This window comes from Bos grunniens, chromosome 22 (genome assembly GCF_055505025.1).
Source record: "Bos grunniens cultivar Pamir isolate PY7600 chromosome 22, Bosgru_T2T1.0, whole genome shotgun sequence".
NCBI lineage: Eukaryota > Metazoa > Chordata > Mammalia > Artiodactyla > Bovidae > Bos > Bos grunniens.
The window spans coordinates 50,742,167-50,759,613 of record NC_141186.1 but is presented as its reverse complement, the minus strand read 5'-3'; the positions used below and the strand labels follow the sequence as shown (position 1 = coordinate 50,759,613).

Sequence of the window (17,447 nt, the reverse complement as noted above, 5' to 3'; positions counted from 1 at the left end):
GGGTAGCCACGGAGGGACAGGAGCTGGTGCTAGGTTCTCTTGGCATCTAGGCTCATCGGGCTAAAAACTCTGACTGGAATGAACCCCCAAAAGAATGGAGGGAGAGACTAAGGCTCAGCTGGCCCCCAGTGCCGGATGGGGAATGCTGGGGGTGGTTCAAGTCATCCCACCTCCTCCAGGCTGGAGTAGCTCCACCTTTGAGCTGACTGGACTCTCACACAGACAGAGCAGAAGCTGTGGGTGAAGAGATGTTCGGTTCCTGGGTCTTCACGGAGGAGAGTTCTCCAGCCCAGTGTGGAGTAATAGGTGTTTTTCACCAGGGCCTGGCAGATGCCAGATCAACGCTCGGTTATCTATTCTCAGGGCTGCTTCTCTCCAGGCAGAGGCACTAAGTGTGAAAGATGCATGCTGGGTCTTCCTGAGCCTCAGACCCTCCCAGCAGCACCCACGGACCCCCAACCCCACCCAGCCCTGGAGGAGGGGCAGGTCTCCTACAGCTGCAGGGAGTTAGTTCATGCAGTGGCATCAGAGGTGCACCCAGGGCCTCATGGGCTGCACCAAGGGAATGACCGATGAAGTCATTGTCCCAGAAAGGTCTCAGGGTTTGAAATGGGGTTGTGTCTGGAGCCCTCAGGGGCAACCCCTAGAGAGCCTTTGGATCCCTGTGGAAATTCTCTGAAAGGCTGGGGCTTTGGCATAAGGGGAATCCCAGACCAGACTCCTGGTCCCCCATCAAAGCAGGTCGGTCAACCCCATGTCTGCCCTCCAGGTGCCAGACGACACTGACACCAGTGGGCAATCAGGAGGCTGTGAGTCATCTGCTGCTTCCTCAGCCCCAGCTCCCAGCCTGGCCTCCCTCCCGCCTCTCTTGGCACCTGCTGGCCCCCAGCCCCACTGAGCTGCAATGGAGGGAGATGAGGCAGATGAGCTGACACCCACTCCCCCCAGCTCATGATGGGAAGACTGGACTTCCAAAGCCGTGGGAGAAACCTGCGCTCATCCCATCCAGCCCCAGTTACAGGCCCGGGGCCCACCAGGGCCACCAGCAATTTCCCTCTTGCTCCGGCCCCTACTCAGGCCTCCCCCAAGGGAGAAGCAAAAAACAAACAAATAAATAAGGGAAAGGCAACCCAGGCTTCATGAGCCCTGGAAGCCACTCAAAGCTCCTGTTCTGCTGAGCCCATGGCGGGCAGCTAGGACTAACCCCTCCTTTCTTCCCTGGTGGCCCAGGCAGGAACTGGAAACCCTGAAGCAGTTCCATCTTAAGTCACTCCAGATGAACGTAGGACTATCAAATGGCTCTGAGAACAGAGTTCAGAGCTTGGGGGCTTCAGTGTTAGGGAGAGGCAGTGCAGTTGTGTCAAGCATCTGCTTAAGTGTGTCCCCTCCCTGGAGAATCCTGGCCCTGGAGGCCCTTGGCCCAGAAACAGGCCCGAAGCCCCACATTCTGGCTACATGGAAAACTGACACCCGCTGAGCGTCTTCCGTCTCCCTTCTCTCCTCCATAAGCTTCCCTCCCATCCAGAGAATCCCCTTCCTCTCTGAGTCTCTCTCTTACATACATATAAATACATATATATTTGGCTGCACCAGGTCTTAGTTGCAACACGTGGACTCTTTAGTTGCAGCATGCAGGATCTTTAGTTGAGACATGCAAACTCTTAGTTGTGGCATGTGGGATCTAATCCCTGACCAGGGATTGAACCTGGGCCCCCTGCATTGGGAGCATGGAGTCTTAGCCACTGAAGCACGGGGGAAGTTCCCTGAGACCCTTTCTTATCCTTTTCTTTTCTGGGCTTATGATAAGACCATGGTCCCTAAGCTGCAGAGACCCAGTGGGGACGGAGCCTCAGTCTAACTTCAGTGAAGCCTCTGAGCCTTGTCCTCACTTCCCACCCAGCTCCAAGCCTGGGGTCACCCTTAGATCCCCAGGATGAGATTAGGGCACAAGGACTACCAGGCGGAGGGATGGAGACAGTCTTTTCCAACTGGTACAGGGACCACAGCTGTGGGAGGGTTCCAGGACCATTCCACTCACTTCTCTCCCAGCCTCAGGGGTGACACAGGCAAGGAGGGAGCCCAGAGGTCCCTGGCAGAGTGTGCAAAGCTACAACCTCCTCCTCTGTGCCTGCACTCTTGGGCATCAGGGGTGAGGTGGTAAATGGGCAGACGGAGCCCATCTCTACCCGTCTGTAGCTTCTAGAGCCCTGATCTTCAGACCCTTGCGCTAGAGCTTGAGTCTCAATTTAAGCTTTACCTACCTGTCCTCAGAGTCCTTCAGGTTCCCATATCTGGGCCTCCTCTGACCTGAGGTGACAGAGTGGGCAATAGATGGGTAGAAAACAGCTAGGCAGCTCCAGTCCCAAGGAGACCCCTACTCTGCTTACCAGGGGGCTCTTGCCCTAAACCCAGGGTTCCATGCATGACAGGCCAGAGACTCAAAGGGGCAGGAGCCTACTTCCCTTAGGGTGAGTCAGGGTCCCCCAGCTGATGAGAGAGAGGCCATGGGAAGCCTGAGCAAGAGAGAGGACCCACCACGGCACAGGTCCAGGGCCCCATCACCCTGGTTGCCCAGGTGTCCACACCAAACAGGGCCCAGTGGCCCCCTCAGCCTTAAGGGCATGGGGGAGCAGCAGTCCAAGGAGGAAGATGCTCTCCTCCGGTGGAGCTGCCCTTCTAGCGGCTATTGTACTGTGGCCTTGACGAGTATAAATAGCCTGAGCCGTCTGCACCTCGAAGCTGGTGCCTTGAAAGTGTGGAGCCGAGGCCTTGCTGCAGGCTCATCTCTCTCAAGGCTGCAAGAGCAATGCTGGCATGACTGGGGGAGAGGGGGACAAGTCTCCATGCCTTAACAGTGGGTGGGGGCGGGCAGTTAGGGGAAAGGTGCAGGTGGAGCAGGGAGCCCTGGAGTGGGGCTAGGGCCTGGGCAATGGGATGGGAGGACTGGGCAACAGCAGAAGGCATCGTGGCTGCTGCATGTCTGGGTTTTCAACCCACCCCTCTTGGGTTCCATCTGAAAGTCCCCAGGGCCCTGTATTCTAGATGTGGGCCTGGCCTGCCCTTCCTGTTCTCTGGAGCCTTCTTGCTGACCCAACCCCCTTCCAGCCTCAGGGCCTTTGCATGGGCTGTTCACTCTGCCAAAACTCTCTTTCCTCAACCATTTCTGGCGCAGTTACCATCTGACAACATCCCAGCAAAAATGTCACCTCCTGGGGTGGCCTCCCTTACCTCCCTCTTCATCTATCTAGGGCTGTCCTCCATTCCCTCAGAGCAGCCTGTCTTTTCCTTTCATAGCATTTACCACAAAGTGTACTTAAATATTCATTTATTCATTTACTGATTTAAGGGCCAGTGGTCACCCCTGAGTCCCCTGTGCCCAGCAGCCAGGCACAGAGCAGACACCTCATAAATACTGCATCAAGGATCCCCGCACTGGGTCCTCCTGAGGAGCGAGAGACCAATATGCCTTGCAGTCCTCCTATGCCCCTGAAGGTGAAGGGACCGGGACACGGCAGAGGCCAGCCCAGAGGCAGCTTGGGGTAACTGCCACCGCTATGCAGGTCCAAGCCCCGAGGCCCGCCTGGGGCTGAGGTCACGTGGGTCTCGGTGGCTCTGAGAGGGGCCGGGGCCGCCCTGGGCTCCTGTGCACTGTTGGGGACGGTGACTGTTCCAAGGGCGTGATTGCCTTGTCAGGGGCACCAGGGCCCACGTTCACGTAGGCCACGGGCAGCTGCACGTAGTGGTCCCCTCGCAGCGCAGCCACCACGAGTGCCACTTCCCCTGCTAGCTCTCCGAAGGTGGGTCGTGCCATGGGGTCTGCCGCCCAGCAGTGCTGCATCACAGTGTACCTACCGGGGAGAGGAAAACATTAGGGGCACGGTGCACCCCCACCCAGAGCTTCTGGGCTATCCACTTGCGCTTAGCCCCTTGGCAGGCCACAGTGGACGAGAGCGGATGACATGGCTAATGCCTTGCCTCACCCAATTACAGGGAAGCTCTTATTATAACTGCCTGCCTTCCCACCCTGGCAGAGGTCGAATTGCCTCAGGGGTTGAGAGGCTGGACTCCTGTGTCCTGTGACCTGGGCTTTGTGATCTCAACAAGTTTCTTAACCTCTCTGTGCCTCTGGATCCTTCTCTGATCACAGGGCTTTTGGGGTATAAAATGAGAAGACTCCTGTGAAGTTCGGAGCTTAGGGCCCAGCTCACAAGCTATTGCAGTTATCATCACAGGTCTTCTAGGAAGGAAGCCCAGGTCTGAGGAAATGGGGATTCAAAGCACTAAGATTGTGGGGCAACTCATTGGCATCATATGGGCTTTCCTGGTGGCTCAGGTGGTAAAGATTCTGTCTGCAATGCGGGAGACCTGGGTTCGATCCCTGGGTCAGGAAGATACCCTGGAGAAGAGAATGGCAACCTACTTCAGTATTCTTGCATGGAGAATTTTATGGACAGAGGAGCCTGGCAGGCTACAGTCCCCAGGGTTGCAAAGAGTCGGACAAGACTGAGCAACTAGCACTTTCACTTTTCTTTCACTTTCCTTTCACTTTCTTTGGCACTATGGATCCCAAGCAGTTTCTTTGTGTTTGTCTAATGGGTCCTAACACATGCCCCTTTATCTTGGAAATGTCATCCCTGCCCTAAATGATACTAAAAGTGCCCTACACATGATAATCTCGTATAATTCTGAGAACTCTGAGGGTGGTACTGTGATCACTCTAACTCTGCAGATGAGGAAACTGAAGCCCAGAGACAAGGGACTTTCCTGGTCTAGAGGATCCTGGCATGGCCCCCTTCATTCTCCCTGTGGTTGCTTATGGCTCTTGACTGAGGTGCCCTCTAGGAATTGCCCTAGGTAGAAAAGAAATGCCTCCTCCAGGCTCACACGCCTTCCTCCTGGACAGCTGTAAGCAGTGACTGATGTATGTCTGGTGCAAAGACCCGGGCCCCTGGGTCTCAATTTCAGAAAACTCTGAAGGGCCACCCCAATTCCAGAGATCCCAGGAGATGGACAGCAGCCTCTTTTACATCTGCATCACAGCTCTACTTCTCTGCCTCCCTAGTCCTGCTTCCCTTGCCCCCAACCTAGGAATCGACCACCTGCATATGTGTAAATCTCCATCTCAGAGTCTGTTTCAGGGAGCCTGACCCGGAGGCAGAAATTAATTTCCCTGACTTTGAAGCAGATGCATCAGTGAAATAAATAATGAAAAGCAAAAGCAAGGCAGGCAGGGCTGTGAGGAAGGGTTACTCATACCCTTCTGGAACACAAGCTGAGCGAGACAGGAATCATTAGCCACCTTTATCTGTGACCTGGTTCTTCCCATTCTAACCTCAAAGACCTGAGGATGGCTAAGGCATGCGAGCTGCTCATGAAGCTAAACCACCCGACAGGCACTGATGAAACACAGCTGGCGCCATGCCTCTGGGAACAGGGAATCTGAAACTATATCCAATGAAAAACAATTTCTGATCTGGAGATGTGGAGGGGGCTTAGTGTGGGAGCTAATGGAACCTTTCCTTGAGGTTAAGTAAGTGGAAGCGATGGAAAACAGCCCCCCTTGCTGGGGATTGTGGGGAGAGGAGTGCTGGGAAATGAAATCACTGGCCTCAACCAATGATTAGGAATGCTGTTACCATGGCAACCATGATCTCCTTCTAGCACCAAGCCTTGATGCTGGCGGAACCAGTCCACAGATGAGGAAACTGAGGCCCAGAGAGGGTCCCTTTCTAGGTCAACCTGAGAATGAGTCAAAAAGCCAGGCAAGAACTCTGTCTCCAGCCCCCTCCTCACCTTCTTGTCTCTAGTCCCAGCTCCCTCCCCGTCACCATGTCCATATACTCACAGAGAATCTGGGCAATACTCAGGCTGGGGTAGGCGCCGACCCTGGGCCAGGAAGTGAGTAAGATCAAAAGGGTCGATGTGGGGGTATGGAGGGGCACCCCGTGTCAGCAGCTCCCATAACAGCACACCATACGACCACTGTGGGAGGGGACAGGTGAAGGGACTCAACTCTTAGCTCAAATCTGGGGACAGGTGGACCCCTCCAGGTCTGCTCCCTCCCAGAGCCTGCTAGCTGGAAATGAGGGGCTCCACCCCCAAATCGGAATTGTTCTTCTTTACCTCACAAGCATCTTCGCTCTGTCCCCCCTCCGAGCCTGCCCAGAGTTGGGGCTTGGCAAGGCCTGGATTGCCTGTGAAGAGCCACCTCTTGCCCTGATACCTGCCCAGAGATGGGCAAATGGTCTATGGGCACCGCCCAACACAGGGTTCCCTGGGTTCATCAACATCCAGAGTTGAATGGGCAAGGCCGAGTGTTGTCTGAGGCTGGGTGGACTCTGGGGCAGGTGGGGCCTCACCACGTCAGACTTGGTGGTGAATCTGTAGGTCTGCAGGCTCTCCAGCGCCATCCACTTGACAGGCAAGCGAGCGTGGCGGTGCTGCTTGACACTGTAGTACTCCTTGTCCAGGACATCACGGGCCAGACCAAAGTCAGCCACCTTGACCGTGAATGACTCATCCAGCCTGGGAGGGGAGGATCACACTCAGGACTGGTCCCCACCAGACCCAAACCCATCTATCTCAGGCCCTCACAGGGTTTCTGAGCTACAGCATCCAACCCAAGCCTGCACTGGGCAGACAGAAAAATGGAGGACCAGAAAGAGAAGGACATGTCCAGGGCTATATAGCAAGAAATGGAGCGTGGGCCTTCCCTGTGGGCGCCTTCAGCTGCACACCCCAGCGCTCCGCCCCCTGGCTTCTCTCTGGCCACTCACATGCAGTTCCGAGCAGCCAGATCCCGGTGCACAAACTTCTGCTCGGCCAGGTACTCCATGCCGTGGGCCACCTGCAGGCCGAAGCTGATGAGGTCCTTTACTGTGGGATTCTGGGGGTGGGTGGGGAGCACAGGTGGGCCAGTAGGTGAGGGCGAGCAGCTCCATGCCCAGCTGCTGCCCAAGCCCCCCCAACCTATGCACCCCCCAGAGCCCAGAGTCAGCTAAGCACCGACTGACCCGCTGGGGTGAGCGGATGAACTGCAGCAGGTCTCCGTGGCGCATGTAGGGCAGCAGCACGCGGGGCAGCCCTTCCGGGGGCAGCACAATGCCAATGAGAGCCAGCACGTTCGGGTGGTGCAGACGGCGCATGAGCAGCCCCTCGCGCAGGAAGGCCTCCACCTCCTGCACCTCTGTGATGCCTGCAGGGAGGCTGGAGTCAGGCCCAGGGCGGGGAACCCCTTGATAAGGGTCAGATGGGGAAACGGAGGAAACGAAAGTCTCCCGCTCAGGGTCACGGAGCTGATGGTAGCACGGCAGGGACAAGGATCCTCCCAGCCTCTGTTCCACTTACGACTCAGCGACTTGATGGCACAGTGGATTCGATTCTGGGCCTCATCTTTGTATTCTCCATGGTAGACAACTCCAAAATGGCCTGATGAGGGAGAGATGGTGAGAGGGGCCCCGGGGCCCAGAGCACACACCACTCCCACCCACCGGCAACCAGACCTCAGAACTCCAACTCGTGATGGCAGAGCCTGCAGCCCTCCCATACCCTCTTAATCTGCACCAGAACCCACTGAAGACAGAGTTCCTATTTCACAGATGAGCAAATGGAGGCTCAGAGTCCTGCCTGACTGTTCCTCAAGCCCATGTCATCTCAGGACTCCATCTCTCCCCCGCTCCACCTGGTCTGGCACTCATACCTTTGCCAATGACTCGGTCAGCGTGGGTGACCACCCTTTCATGGGGAATCAGTACATCCTTGACCTCAGACAGGAGCACAGAGTCCAGGTCCCCAAGCTGGATGGATCCTTTCCGCAGCAATGGGACACGGGACCCATCCCCGCTGTCTGAGGAGGATATTCTGTGGACCTGAGTGGAGGAATCCTGGCTAGTGATAGGAGGGGCTGTGGAGGAAGAGAGGGAATGAGGGGCTGGTGGAGCAGACAGTATGGTCCCATCTTCTAGCACCTCCAGCATCTCACCAAGGCCATTTCTGTAGTCAGAGCCTGAGCGGAGCAGAGGCAGAGGCATGGCTCCAGGGGTCCGGTCCAGGGAGGCCAAGTCTTCCAGGTTCGAAGAAAGAACTGTGGACAAATGCCTGCTAGTAGCCAGCCACTCCAAGGTCCTAGAGGCTGACCCAGACCCAGGAGGTGTGGGCAGACCCCCAAGGCCTGGACAGAGAGGATATAGGGGCTTGGAGATGTCATAGTTTGGGGGTGAGGGCTGGGTCAGGATGGCAGTGGAGGGCTCACCTAGCTGCTTCCTCCGGCGGTAACTGAAGACCAGTATGGCAGCCAGCACAGCCACAAGCAGGAGCAGAGCCAGGAGGACACCGAGGAGCGTGCTCTGGGGGACTCCTTCCAGACCTGGCCGCACTACCTTGCCCAGGGTGTAGCACCCACCATCCACACAGACCTGGGGAGCATTAGGTGGCAGCTCAGGCCCAGCCTGTAGACGCCCCCCCCCACCCCGACCCGTGTCTCCTGAGGAGGGCCAACAGAGCTGCCTACCTGCAGTGGAGCACCGTCCTTGCCAAGTTGCAGGGAGGGGGGCAGGGGGCAGACTACCACATCCCCCCGCAGCTCGTGCTGGCAGCTCTTGCCACTCACAGTCACATTCACAGCCACGCAGTCAGCCACAGTGCCCAGCCCGATGTACTGCAGAGACAGTCACGGGGGCTGGCCAGTGCCCCCCACAACGCTCCTTCGGCGAGGCTGCAGCCCTACCCCCTCCACTGTCCTCACCCCTCATCCCCCACACTTACCTCAAACTTAATGGCGTGCTCCTCAGACTTCAGGGGGGCCAGGTCCTTGCTGGGTGGGTGGGGTGGAGGCAGGAAGCGAAAGCCAGGCAGTGTGTAGCCAGGAGCTCCATCCCCACGGACACTCAGGTTCCCTGTCACCCACCCTCGGCGGCCTCGGACCACATATTCGGGCAGGCGGCACCTGTGTTGCTCCGGGAGCTGCCCCTCACACTGCGGGGCCCAGGTGAGAGCGGTAAGCCCCGGTATCCTACCTTCAGCCACCCTGGCCCCCTGAACCCAGCGTGGGCTGGAGCTGGAACTCAGGGGACTGGTGTGGCCTTCCTCCCTCCTGGCAAGTGCCCACTCAGCAGCTGCCAGCGCCCGCTCACCCTGTTCTCCACTGCCCTGACCCCATCATGGAATGACAGCGTGAGGTGCCATGCTGAAGTCAGATGCTGGCCGCGGATGGTGACGTGGGAGCCACTGTGGAGGAGAGCGGGGTGGTGGGCCTCGGGGTGCTCTCTGAGGCTGGATCCCTCATCCTTCAGAGACCAGAATGGGCGAGGAGGTGACACTTACGTATAGCCACATTTGGGGCTGATGCCCAGGATGATGGGGTCTTCCCGGTAGTGGAAATTCCAAGAGCCAGGCACCTCGGCGCCCCCTACCTGCAGGCGAATGGGAACGCTGGCAGTAGCGGCCCCAGGGGGCGTGGTGCATAAAAGCTGCCCCTCGCTGACCCTGCAGAACAGGGGGGATTGGGCTCAGGGGCACCTTCCAAGTGATGGCCAGGCCCAGCTCCTCCAGGGGCCAACAGACCCCTCCCAGTTCCTCTGTCGGTCATCTCCCCGATCTGCCCAAACTCCATGGTCTGTTTGAAGACAGGGTGGTCCCAGTAAGGCCTCCAAGAAGTCAGGGAGGAACAAGGACCCCATAGCGCTGGCTGCAGTCAATGGACACTATAATGGGCTCTCTCACCATCCCCAAACCACCTCGGGGCTGGAGGGAGAAACAGACACTTCTTCCTGGACCGTTCCCTCCACTGCGTGACTGAGCCCTCCTCCCCTACCCTGTCGGGGATCCAAGCCCTACCTGGTGAGGGTTCCCCTATGTGGGACCCTGTTGCCTCCCTTCCCCCTTCCCACTGGCTCTTACTGTTTCAGTGGGCACTCAGTCCCATTGACCAGCACAGTCTGGCTGGTGCCAATAGACAGGCCTCGGCCTTCAAGGGTGAGGCAGGTACCTCCTGCCCGAGGGCCAAAGAAGGGTCGGACTGCTGTCAGCACTGGCTCCTAAGAGGGCATGGAGATGGCTTAGCTTGGAATAGGAGGCCCTCCCCTCCAAACCCTTCCCTGCCCGAACTGCCCACCTGCCCAAGGACACATACAAGGCAAGGTGACCTCACCATGAAACAGAAGCCTCCTAGCATGGAGGTACCTTCTACCCGGAAGTGCCTGCCCAGTGGCATATTGGTCACAATGAGGCTGACGTTGGCAGGCCCGGCTACCTGCGTGCTCAAGGGCTCCAGCTCACACTCAAAATCCTCTATGAAGTCCTTCCGGGGCAGTCGGCTGGGACGTCAAGGGAACTCAAGGTCGGCTGGGGGGGTGGGTCACACAGGCCTACTGGCCTGCCCACCACAAATCACAGGTCTCCTCTGAGCTTAAAGATAGCATCTATCTACCCATGCCTCAATCCTGGGTCAACAGGAACTGTCGGTGCAGGGACTAGTTTGGCCATAACTCAACAGACAGATAAGGCACATGCAGGCTCAGAAAGGAATAGAGGTGTCACCCCAGACACAAAACAAGCAGAGCCACCGCAGCTTGCCCCATGCAAGCTGAGGACAGGATCTCACAGCAAAGGGGCTGCTTTGTTTATGCATCAGGGACAGAAACAGCAGGGACCAGGTCGTACCTGAGGTCTGAGTTGCCTTTAGGTAACAGTCGGCAGGGACTTCGACCCACAGTGACCTGATGGGTGCCTTCAGGCACCAGACCAGGAGGGTACAGGTAGAAGTTGGAGCCACATAGGGTCAGCCTTGTGCTGCCCCTTAGGGGTCCACTGCGGGGATAGAACTGAAAGGGGGAGGAGAACATAGCCTGAGTCCCTCTATGGGTCAGGACTCTCAGCCCTGTCTGCTTCCCCCTAAGTTTTCTGCCATACTCCTTGCCTGCCACACACTCCAGTCACCCTAGGTCATGCTTTTGTGCTGGATGTTAAGTTGCTTCGGTCACGTCTGACTCTGTGTGACCCTATGGACTATAGCCTACCAGGCTCTTCTGTACATGGGATTCTCCAGGCAAGAATATAGGAGTGGGTTGCCACGCTCTTCTACAGGGGCTCTTCCCGACCCAGGGACTGAACTCCCATCTCTTGCATTGGCAGGTGGGTTCCTTACCGCTAGCGCCACTTGGGAATCCCTTCACTTTAGGTCAGCAGTCCCCAGCCTTTATGGCACCAGGGACTGGTTTCATGGGAGACAGTTTTTCCATGGACCAGGAAGAGGAGAGATGGTTTCGGGATAATTCAAGCACATTGTATTTATTATGTACTTTGTTTATAATCTAATGCTGCAGCTGATCTAACAGGAGGTACTGATCTGCAGCCCGGAGGTTGGGGACCCCTGCTCTAGGTCACATGCTAGTCCCCATTCAATACTATTCTGTCTCAAAGTCTTTGAATGTGTGTGCCCTCTTTGTAGCTACTTAGGACATACCAGATCTGAGGAAGATCATGGTTAAGACCTGCTGACTCCCACCCCAGGCCCAGCAGGTCCCATCCCTTAACTGTGCCCTGACAGGCAAGCCATACCTCAGTAAGCACTGGTGGGCAGTAGTCCTGTTGCCAGGAGCCAGGACACTCCTTCTGCCGGCCACACATGCCCCCACACCATCCACAGCCCATGAAACGCTGTGCCCGCAGGCAGCGCCCACAGGTGAGGAAGTGGCGGCAGCCAGGGCCCCGAATCGGTACCTGGAAGACCTGGAACAGACAGGTATCTCAGGGGTGGCTGAACGGGGAGGCTAAGCCCCCTAGAACCCCTGGTTCCACTGTAAATCAGGGTGGTGAGGCCTGTGTGTCAGTGCCTCCCTGGACTCGAGCGGGAGCCTGTGCTCCCAACAGCCCAGCCCCAGGCCCTACCCTGCCCACCTTACCTGGTCCCCAGAGGCAAAAAGCAGGTGGTCCCCAAGGCGTCTGACATCCCGATGCACGGGCTGCCCATTGCTGCCCAGTGAGAAGTTGGACACGTACAGCAAGTAGTTGAGAGACCTGGCCAGCTCCACCTGGGACAGGTTGGCCATGAGCAAAATGGGGACAGGGATCTGGGGATGAGGGGCCGCAGAGACAAAGGACCCACCTGCAGGATGCGCCCATCGGCTGTGCCCATGTGGGCCACTGTGACGTTGTCAAGGCGCGTCACGTACAGTGCCGTGACCTCCACTGGTCCCAACAGCCCGTTGAATAGGTCCACCCGTAAGAGGCTGCTGCTGACGAGCAGAGGGAAGTGGCGGCAGCTGATATTGGGGCTGGAGGCCCCCAGACCAGGCTGGGGAAGGTCAAAGAAGGAGTCAGGGCTCATCTCCATGCGCTGAACCCTTCAGGCCTCTATCAGGGACCACAGTGGCCTAAATTCCCACTCCTCACCTGGCCTGGATGGAGAAGGTCCCAGACCTGCCAGGCACCCCACCTTCCACCATGGGGCTCTCAGATGTAGCCAGGCCAGGGAAGAAGGCCGAGGCCAGAAGGCTGGCTCCCCCGCCCAGAGCCTAGCCCTTCCTTGCCACAGCCATTCTGATAACGTGTTATGAAGCCTTCCAAAGACAACCCTATTCTGTTCTCACTACCACGCTGTGGAGTTGGCTTCTCTCATCACTCCCATTTTACAGATAAGGAAACGGGCTCAGAGAGGTCTGCCCACCTGTCAAAGGCCTTGTCGCCTCCCAGGAGAGGAGCTGGGTTGATAGTCTTGAGTTCCTGACCAGAGTCTTCTCCTGCCCCCTGCTGGTCCTGCCCTATATTTCAACAAACCCTGTCACCTCTTTAGGCTTCAATGTCTCCACCTGCTTAAGGAGCTGAACTCTGAGATTAATTAGGCGGCACCGGCTTGGTAACACGGTCCTTCTCCCTGAGACGCCAAAGATCTTCCAGCACCTCCAGCCGCTACCTGTATCTCCTTCGAGGTACAGGAGAGATAAACCAGGGCCTGAAGGCCTGGGTGCCAGGAGACACTAATTTCTCTCTGTTTTTAGCAGGAAGGTGTTTGGGGGACACCCAGTGCCCCAGGTCAGGGTTGTAGAAGCTTCTGGGAAACCAGAAGTGAAGGTATGGATGCAAGGGTATTGGAGCTGGATGCAAGGTACAGGCAAGGCTCTGTAGCCCTCGTAGCTTGGGACCGTCCCTTGCCAGCCCTAAGGGTCCTCCTCCTGATAGGAGGCCCCTGTCTGACAATGTGTGCTTAACCCAGTCCTGAGACCTCAGCACTGATTGTAAGTCTTAGAGCAAGACCTCAGCATAGAGCTGGGTCCTGAAACTCCTCACACTGGATCTATAGCATGGGTGGGTGGGGACTAGGAGTCTGTCCTAACTGGAGGTGAGTAAAAGTCCTGATCCTAGCAGGAAGCCAGCCAGGTGTTTTCTGTATGACTCAGGGACAGGTGGGGCTGTGCGCTGGAAAAGAAGCCCTACCCTAGTCAGAGGCCCTACCCTGTCTGTGTGCCCCTGGGCTCCAGGGCCTTAGCTCTGGATTCCTAGGCTTGTCTGGGGGTCCCAGCCTCCTGAAAACACTGAAGTGTCCAATACCCCATAGAGGAGGGTGACTCCACCAGACTCAAATCCCACCTGAACCCATGGAGGGCAGGGACCAGCTCGGAGGCCCTCAGGCTTCATGAGGGCAGCCTCAAGGAACACAGAGCGGCTTTCCTCCTAGAGGCTGTGTCAAACATGGGACAGGCTGGTTCACACACTGCCTGGGGGCCTGGCCAGACTGTGGGCAGGGCTGGAGATTAGCCCTTTCAAGCCTTGTACTGCCAAGTGGGGCCAGGTGTCTTCTGATCTCCTGACCCCTAGCCAAGTCAGAGAGAGGTCCTGATTCCTCACAGAGAAGGAGGGGGGGCAATGAGGGTTCCCTAAGCCCAGACTAGGGATTCCCACCCCTAGGGCCTCCTCAACCCAGATGGAGTCAGCTGAAGGAGGAGGCTGAAGATCTCCCCACCTTCGCTGTGTGTAAACTCTCCTCCTGCCACTGGGGCATCAATCAGAGCAAAAGGAGACAGTGAAGAATGTCACAGCAAGGCCAGAGCCACAGGGCAGATAATGACTCTGAGACCAGTGACTATGGGTTAGTTCCCTGAAAGGCCACTTGTCCAAGGCCATTCCTTCATTCATTCACCCATTTTCCTTGTTTTAATCTCTTATAAGTAGGGTGGGACTGTTTCAGTGGCCTCAAGAAGTCAGTTTTAGGTTTGTCCTCAGGGAAAAAGCATTTTAAGGACCATCCTCTTAGTCTCTGTTCTAGCTCCTTAACACCATGGCTGAAGGGAACCTGAGCAGGGTCTGCCGGGAGGAGCACCTTAGTTCAGCTTAGGCTGGGAGACCTCCTTCCCGGGATGAGAAGGGCCCCAAGTATGGTGAAAGAAAGCCTGGGACTCCTGCATGGTGAACCAATCCAGCCAGCCCCTCCTAGGCCTTTACTCATAAGCAGATGTTTATAGTTGCTTGCATAAGACCGGGGTGAGTCTCCTGGAATCCACTAGAGCTAGGCCGCCTTCCCACTATGTCCTGATTCCTCTTCCCATCACCCCACGGAGAGCAATCAGTGATGAGTGGGTCCATAAAGCCTAGGGCAGGCAGGCTGCCTGACAAGCAACCAACTTTCAAGGCCCAGAAGGATCTATGGAACAGGGGTGGAGGGGGGCATTCTCTGACAACTCCTGCCCCACCCTCTTGGGAAAGCAGAGCAAAACAAGCACTCCCACAGGGAAAGCGAAACTGTTGGTAAGTAGATGTGAGTCTGGGTGAATTTGTGAGTATCTGCCTGTGGATTGGGGGTGAGGGGCTACTTTTTGTGTGTGTCTGTAAGTGTATAAACTGGGGGAAGGTAGAAAGGGACAACCACCATTATACCCAGAGTTTGGAAGTATCCCTGGCAGAGAGACAGTTATGATGCAATCCAATTTTCCCATAACCAGGGAAATTACCCAAAAAAGCAAGAGGCCATGGTAAATGAGAGGGTGAAACAGGAAAAGGGTTTAGCAACAGGATCTAGCCTGGCCAGGAGATGAGATTTCAGTATGGGGTTTGACTGACCCCCTAAGAAACTGGGTGGAAGAGAAAGCTTCTCCCCACCTGCCTTCCTCCTCCTAGACCCTCTCAGCCGTGGATGGGAAGTGAACACACACTGCTCACAAGTGAGAGCCACTTCCTTCTGCTTACCGCATCTGGGCAAAAACTGGGCAACTGGAAGAAGTCCAGCCCTCGCCGGAGGCCAGGGGGGACCGGAGGCTCACAACAGCGCTCTACGCCCTTTTCGATGAGAGTGTCCAGCAGGTGGACGGGGAACGCACAGACCACAGAGTTGGGATCTGCACCTGGGCTGCTGTCTCTGCTAGCCGAGAAGACACCGAAGAGCACTTCCTGCCCCTCAGGGATGCTCAGCTCAGCGGCTAGGTGGCCGCCCACTGGAGCAGCGTGGGCCGCCCGCAGCACCGGGTAGGGTTGCCCGCCCTCATGGGCTGCACGTCGCCGACGTTTAGGGGCGAAATGGCAGTCGAGGACCAGCTCTCGGTAGTCTCCCAGGTCGGTCTCGACAGCGCTGAGCCGTGCCAGGCGCGTGTGCAAGGCGCCAGGAGCAGCTGCCACGTCGGCGGGCTGTACCGTCAGGAAATAGACGAAGGCTCCGGCGTGGAAACTGTACACATATTCGATGCGGTAGGAATCGAGGTGCTGGGGCAGCACCGAGAGCGCTGCGAAGCCTGCTGCAAATCCTGAACCGTCGGCCTTGAGCCGCCGGATGGACACCGACAGTGGGCTGAAGCTGGCGGCCACCGCCGAGTCCAGTGACGATGCCACGTACAAATAGGATGCCTGGCCCTGCTCAACCACAGTCACGAGGGTGCCTAGAGGGCTGGCTACACAGTCAGGACAGTCCTCTGGCCGATTGTGCTCTGAGAAAAGGCAGACCGGTGGCGCCAGGTGCAGGGCTGTCCCGCCCGGCTCTAGCTCATGCAGGAAGCAGCGGCCACGAAGGCTGGAGCCACAGCTGATCAGTGCGGGAAGCGCGGGTTCCAACACCAGAACCTGCGTATCTGTGTCTCCGGGCGGGCCGTGGGGGCCTGGGCCACAGGCCGCACACGTCTGGCAGCCAGGGGCCCCAGCAGGGCCGGTGGCCAGGCTCTCAACTGGCTGCAGATCAGGTCCAAGCACATGCAGGCGATTGCGTGTGGCCACGAACACCGCACTGCCTTCCCTGCCGCCCTCGTAGGTTGCAACGGCTTGTACCGGACCGCCGGCAGAGAAGCTGGGCACCGAGTACTCCACTGCAAAGTCGCGGGAAGCAGCATACGGGATGCGCGGGCACTGCCAGGACCCGCCAGTCTCGGGCACCGCCGGCAGCGTCGGCAGCAGCAGCAGCAGTAAGAGGAAAGGCTGGAACAGCGGCGGGTGGAGCTCCATCGAGGCCCAGGTAGGGCCCCGTGGAGGTTCCCGCAGACCCGGGCCTGGCTGGGAGCAGACTCGAAGTCTGGGTTGGGACCCGCGTCGAGGGTCGATCCGGGGAGCCCCGGGGCAGCTGACCCCACCAGGACTCCTGAGAGGCCCACCGCCCTCTCCTGCCCTCAGCGTCCGAGCGCCTGGCGCGGGCTGGCACACACAGACAGAGAGGCCGCCTCACCTGTTGCTCTTGTTGCCGCTCCCAGCCGGAGATTAGAGCAAAGTCTGTCGGAGCTACCCCGGCAGGCTGACAGGACCAGGGCGTGGGGGCGGAGCTGTGGGCGGGGCCTGCTGGTTGGCTGGCTGGCCTAGCCCAGGCCCTCTGCTTGCCGACTTTCCCCGCCCTCGGAAGCCTGGGTCCTACACCTACGCTTGGACCCTTTTCTCTCAGTGGCCTGTGGGTGAGTGGGTGTAGGGTGGCCCGAAGAGACGTTTAGTAGATCTGAGCTGTTCTGTCCCGCCCCCTGACGATCGACTGGGCGGAAGTGGGAGGGGTTGCCCCAGTACGTTTGAGGACCATTTGGTATCCTTCTCTCGGCTCCAGGATACAGCAACATCCTCAGACACTCGTTCCTGGTCAGGGCCCAGGGAACCCTCCTTGTGGGGACCAGAAGCCAGGAATGTGTGGAGAACCACAGGGGAGGTGTGAGGAGACCCCAGGAGTGGCACTACCCTCTGTGAAAGTGTTATTCAGTCGTGTCCAACTCTATGACTGTAGCCCACCAGGCTTCTCTGTCTGTGGGATTCTCCAGGCAAGTATACTGGAGTGGGTTGCCATTCCCTTCTGGGACTATCCCTCTGTGGACCTGCTCGGGGCTGACTGCGACAGGATGGCGGTCAGAGGCTACTGCCTTGCATCCAGCCTGCCCAGGGCAGTGGGAGTTATAAGATGGGGCCCACTCTGTTGGCTGGATCTTAGAGTCAGAGGAGAAGCAACTTACATGGAGGCCCAACCCTAGCTCTGCCCTGTCTACCACTGCCTCAGTAGGTGGCAG

The 17,447-nt window shown here is 57.7% G+C and overlaps 1 protein-coding gene across 6 annotated transcripts; it reads right to left on the bottom strand.

Moving 5' to 3' along the window:
• Positions 1 to 3,308: 3,308 nt before the first annotated feature.
• Positions 3,309 to 16,671, bottom strand: MST1R (macrophage stimulating 1 receptor). 6 transcript variants are annotated; one of them, XM_086367972.1, is made up of 20 exons: positions 15,178 to 16,671; positions 12,104 to 12,292; positions 11,901 to 12,029; positions 11,557 to 11,727; positions 10,660 to 10,820; positions 10,148 to 10,313; positions 9,898 to 10,034; positions 9,322 to 9,483; positions 9,132 to 9,225; positions 8,764 to 8,973; positions 8,510 to 8,656; positions 8,252 to 8,414; positions 7,982 to 8,083; positions 7,700 to 7,903; positions 7,348 to 7,428; positions 7,014 to 7,195; positions 6,777 to 6,886; positions 6,360 to 6,525; positions 5,846 to 5,982; positions 3,309 to 3,848 (listed from the first exon to the last, which is right to left on the bottom strand). In XM_086367972.1, the coding sequence occupies exons 1-20, from the start codon at positions 16,414 to 16,416 to the stop codon at positions 3,593 to 3,595; spliced, it is 4,206 nt and encodes a 1,401-aa protein (XP_086224098.1). In that variant the 5' UTR covers positions 16,417 to 16,671; the 3' UTR covers positions 3,309 to 3,592. The 6 variants fall into 6 exon arrangements, 4 of the variants coding, with proteins under 4 accessions (XP_086224098.1, XP_086224097.1, XP_086224099.1 ...); XM_086367971.1 differs by having other exon boundaries at positions 7,700 to 8,083; positions 15,178 to 16,667; XM_086367973.1 differs by lacking the exon at positions 7,700 to 7,903 and having other exon boundaries at positions 15,178 to 16,667.
• Positions 16,672 to 17,447: the final 776 nt, after the last annotated feature.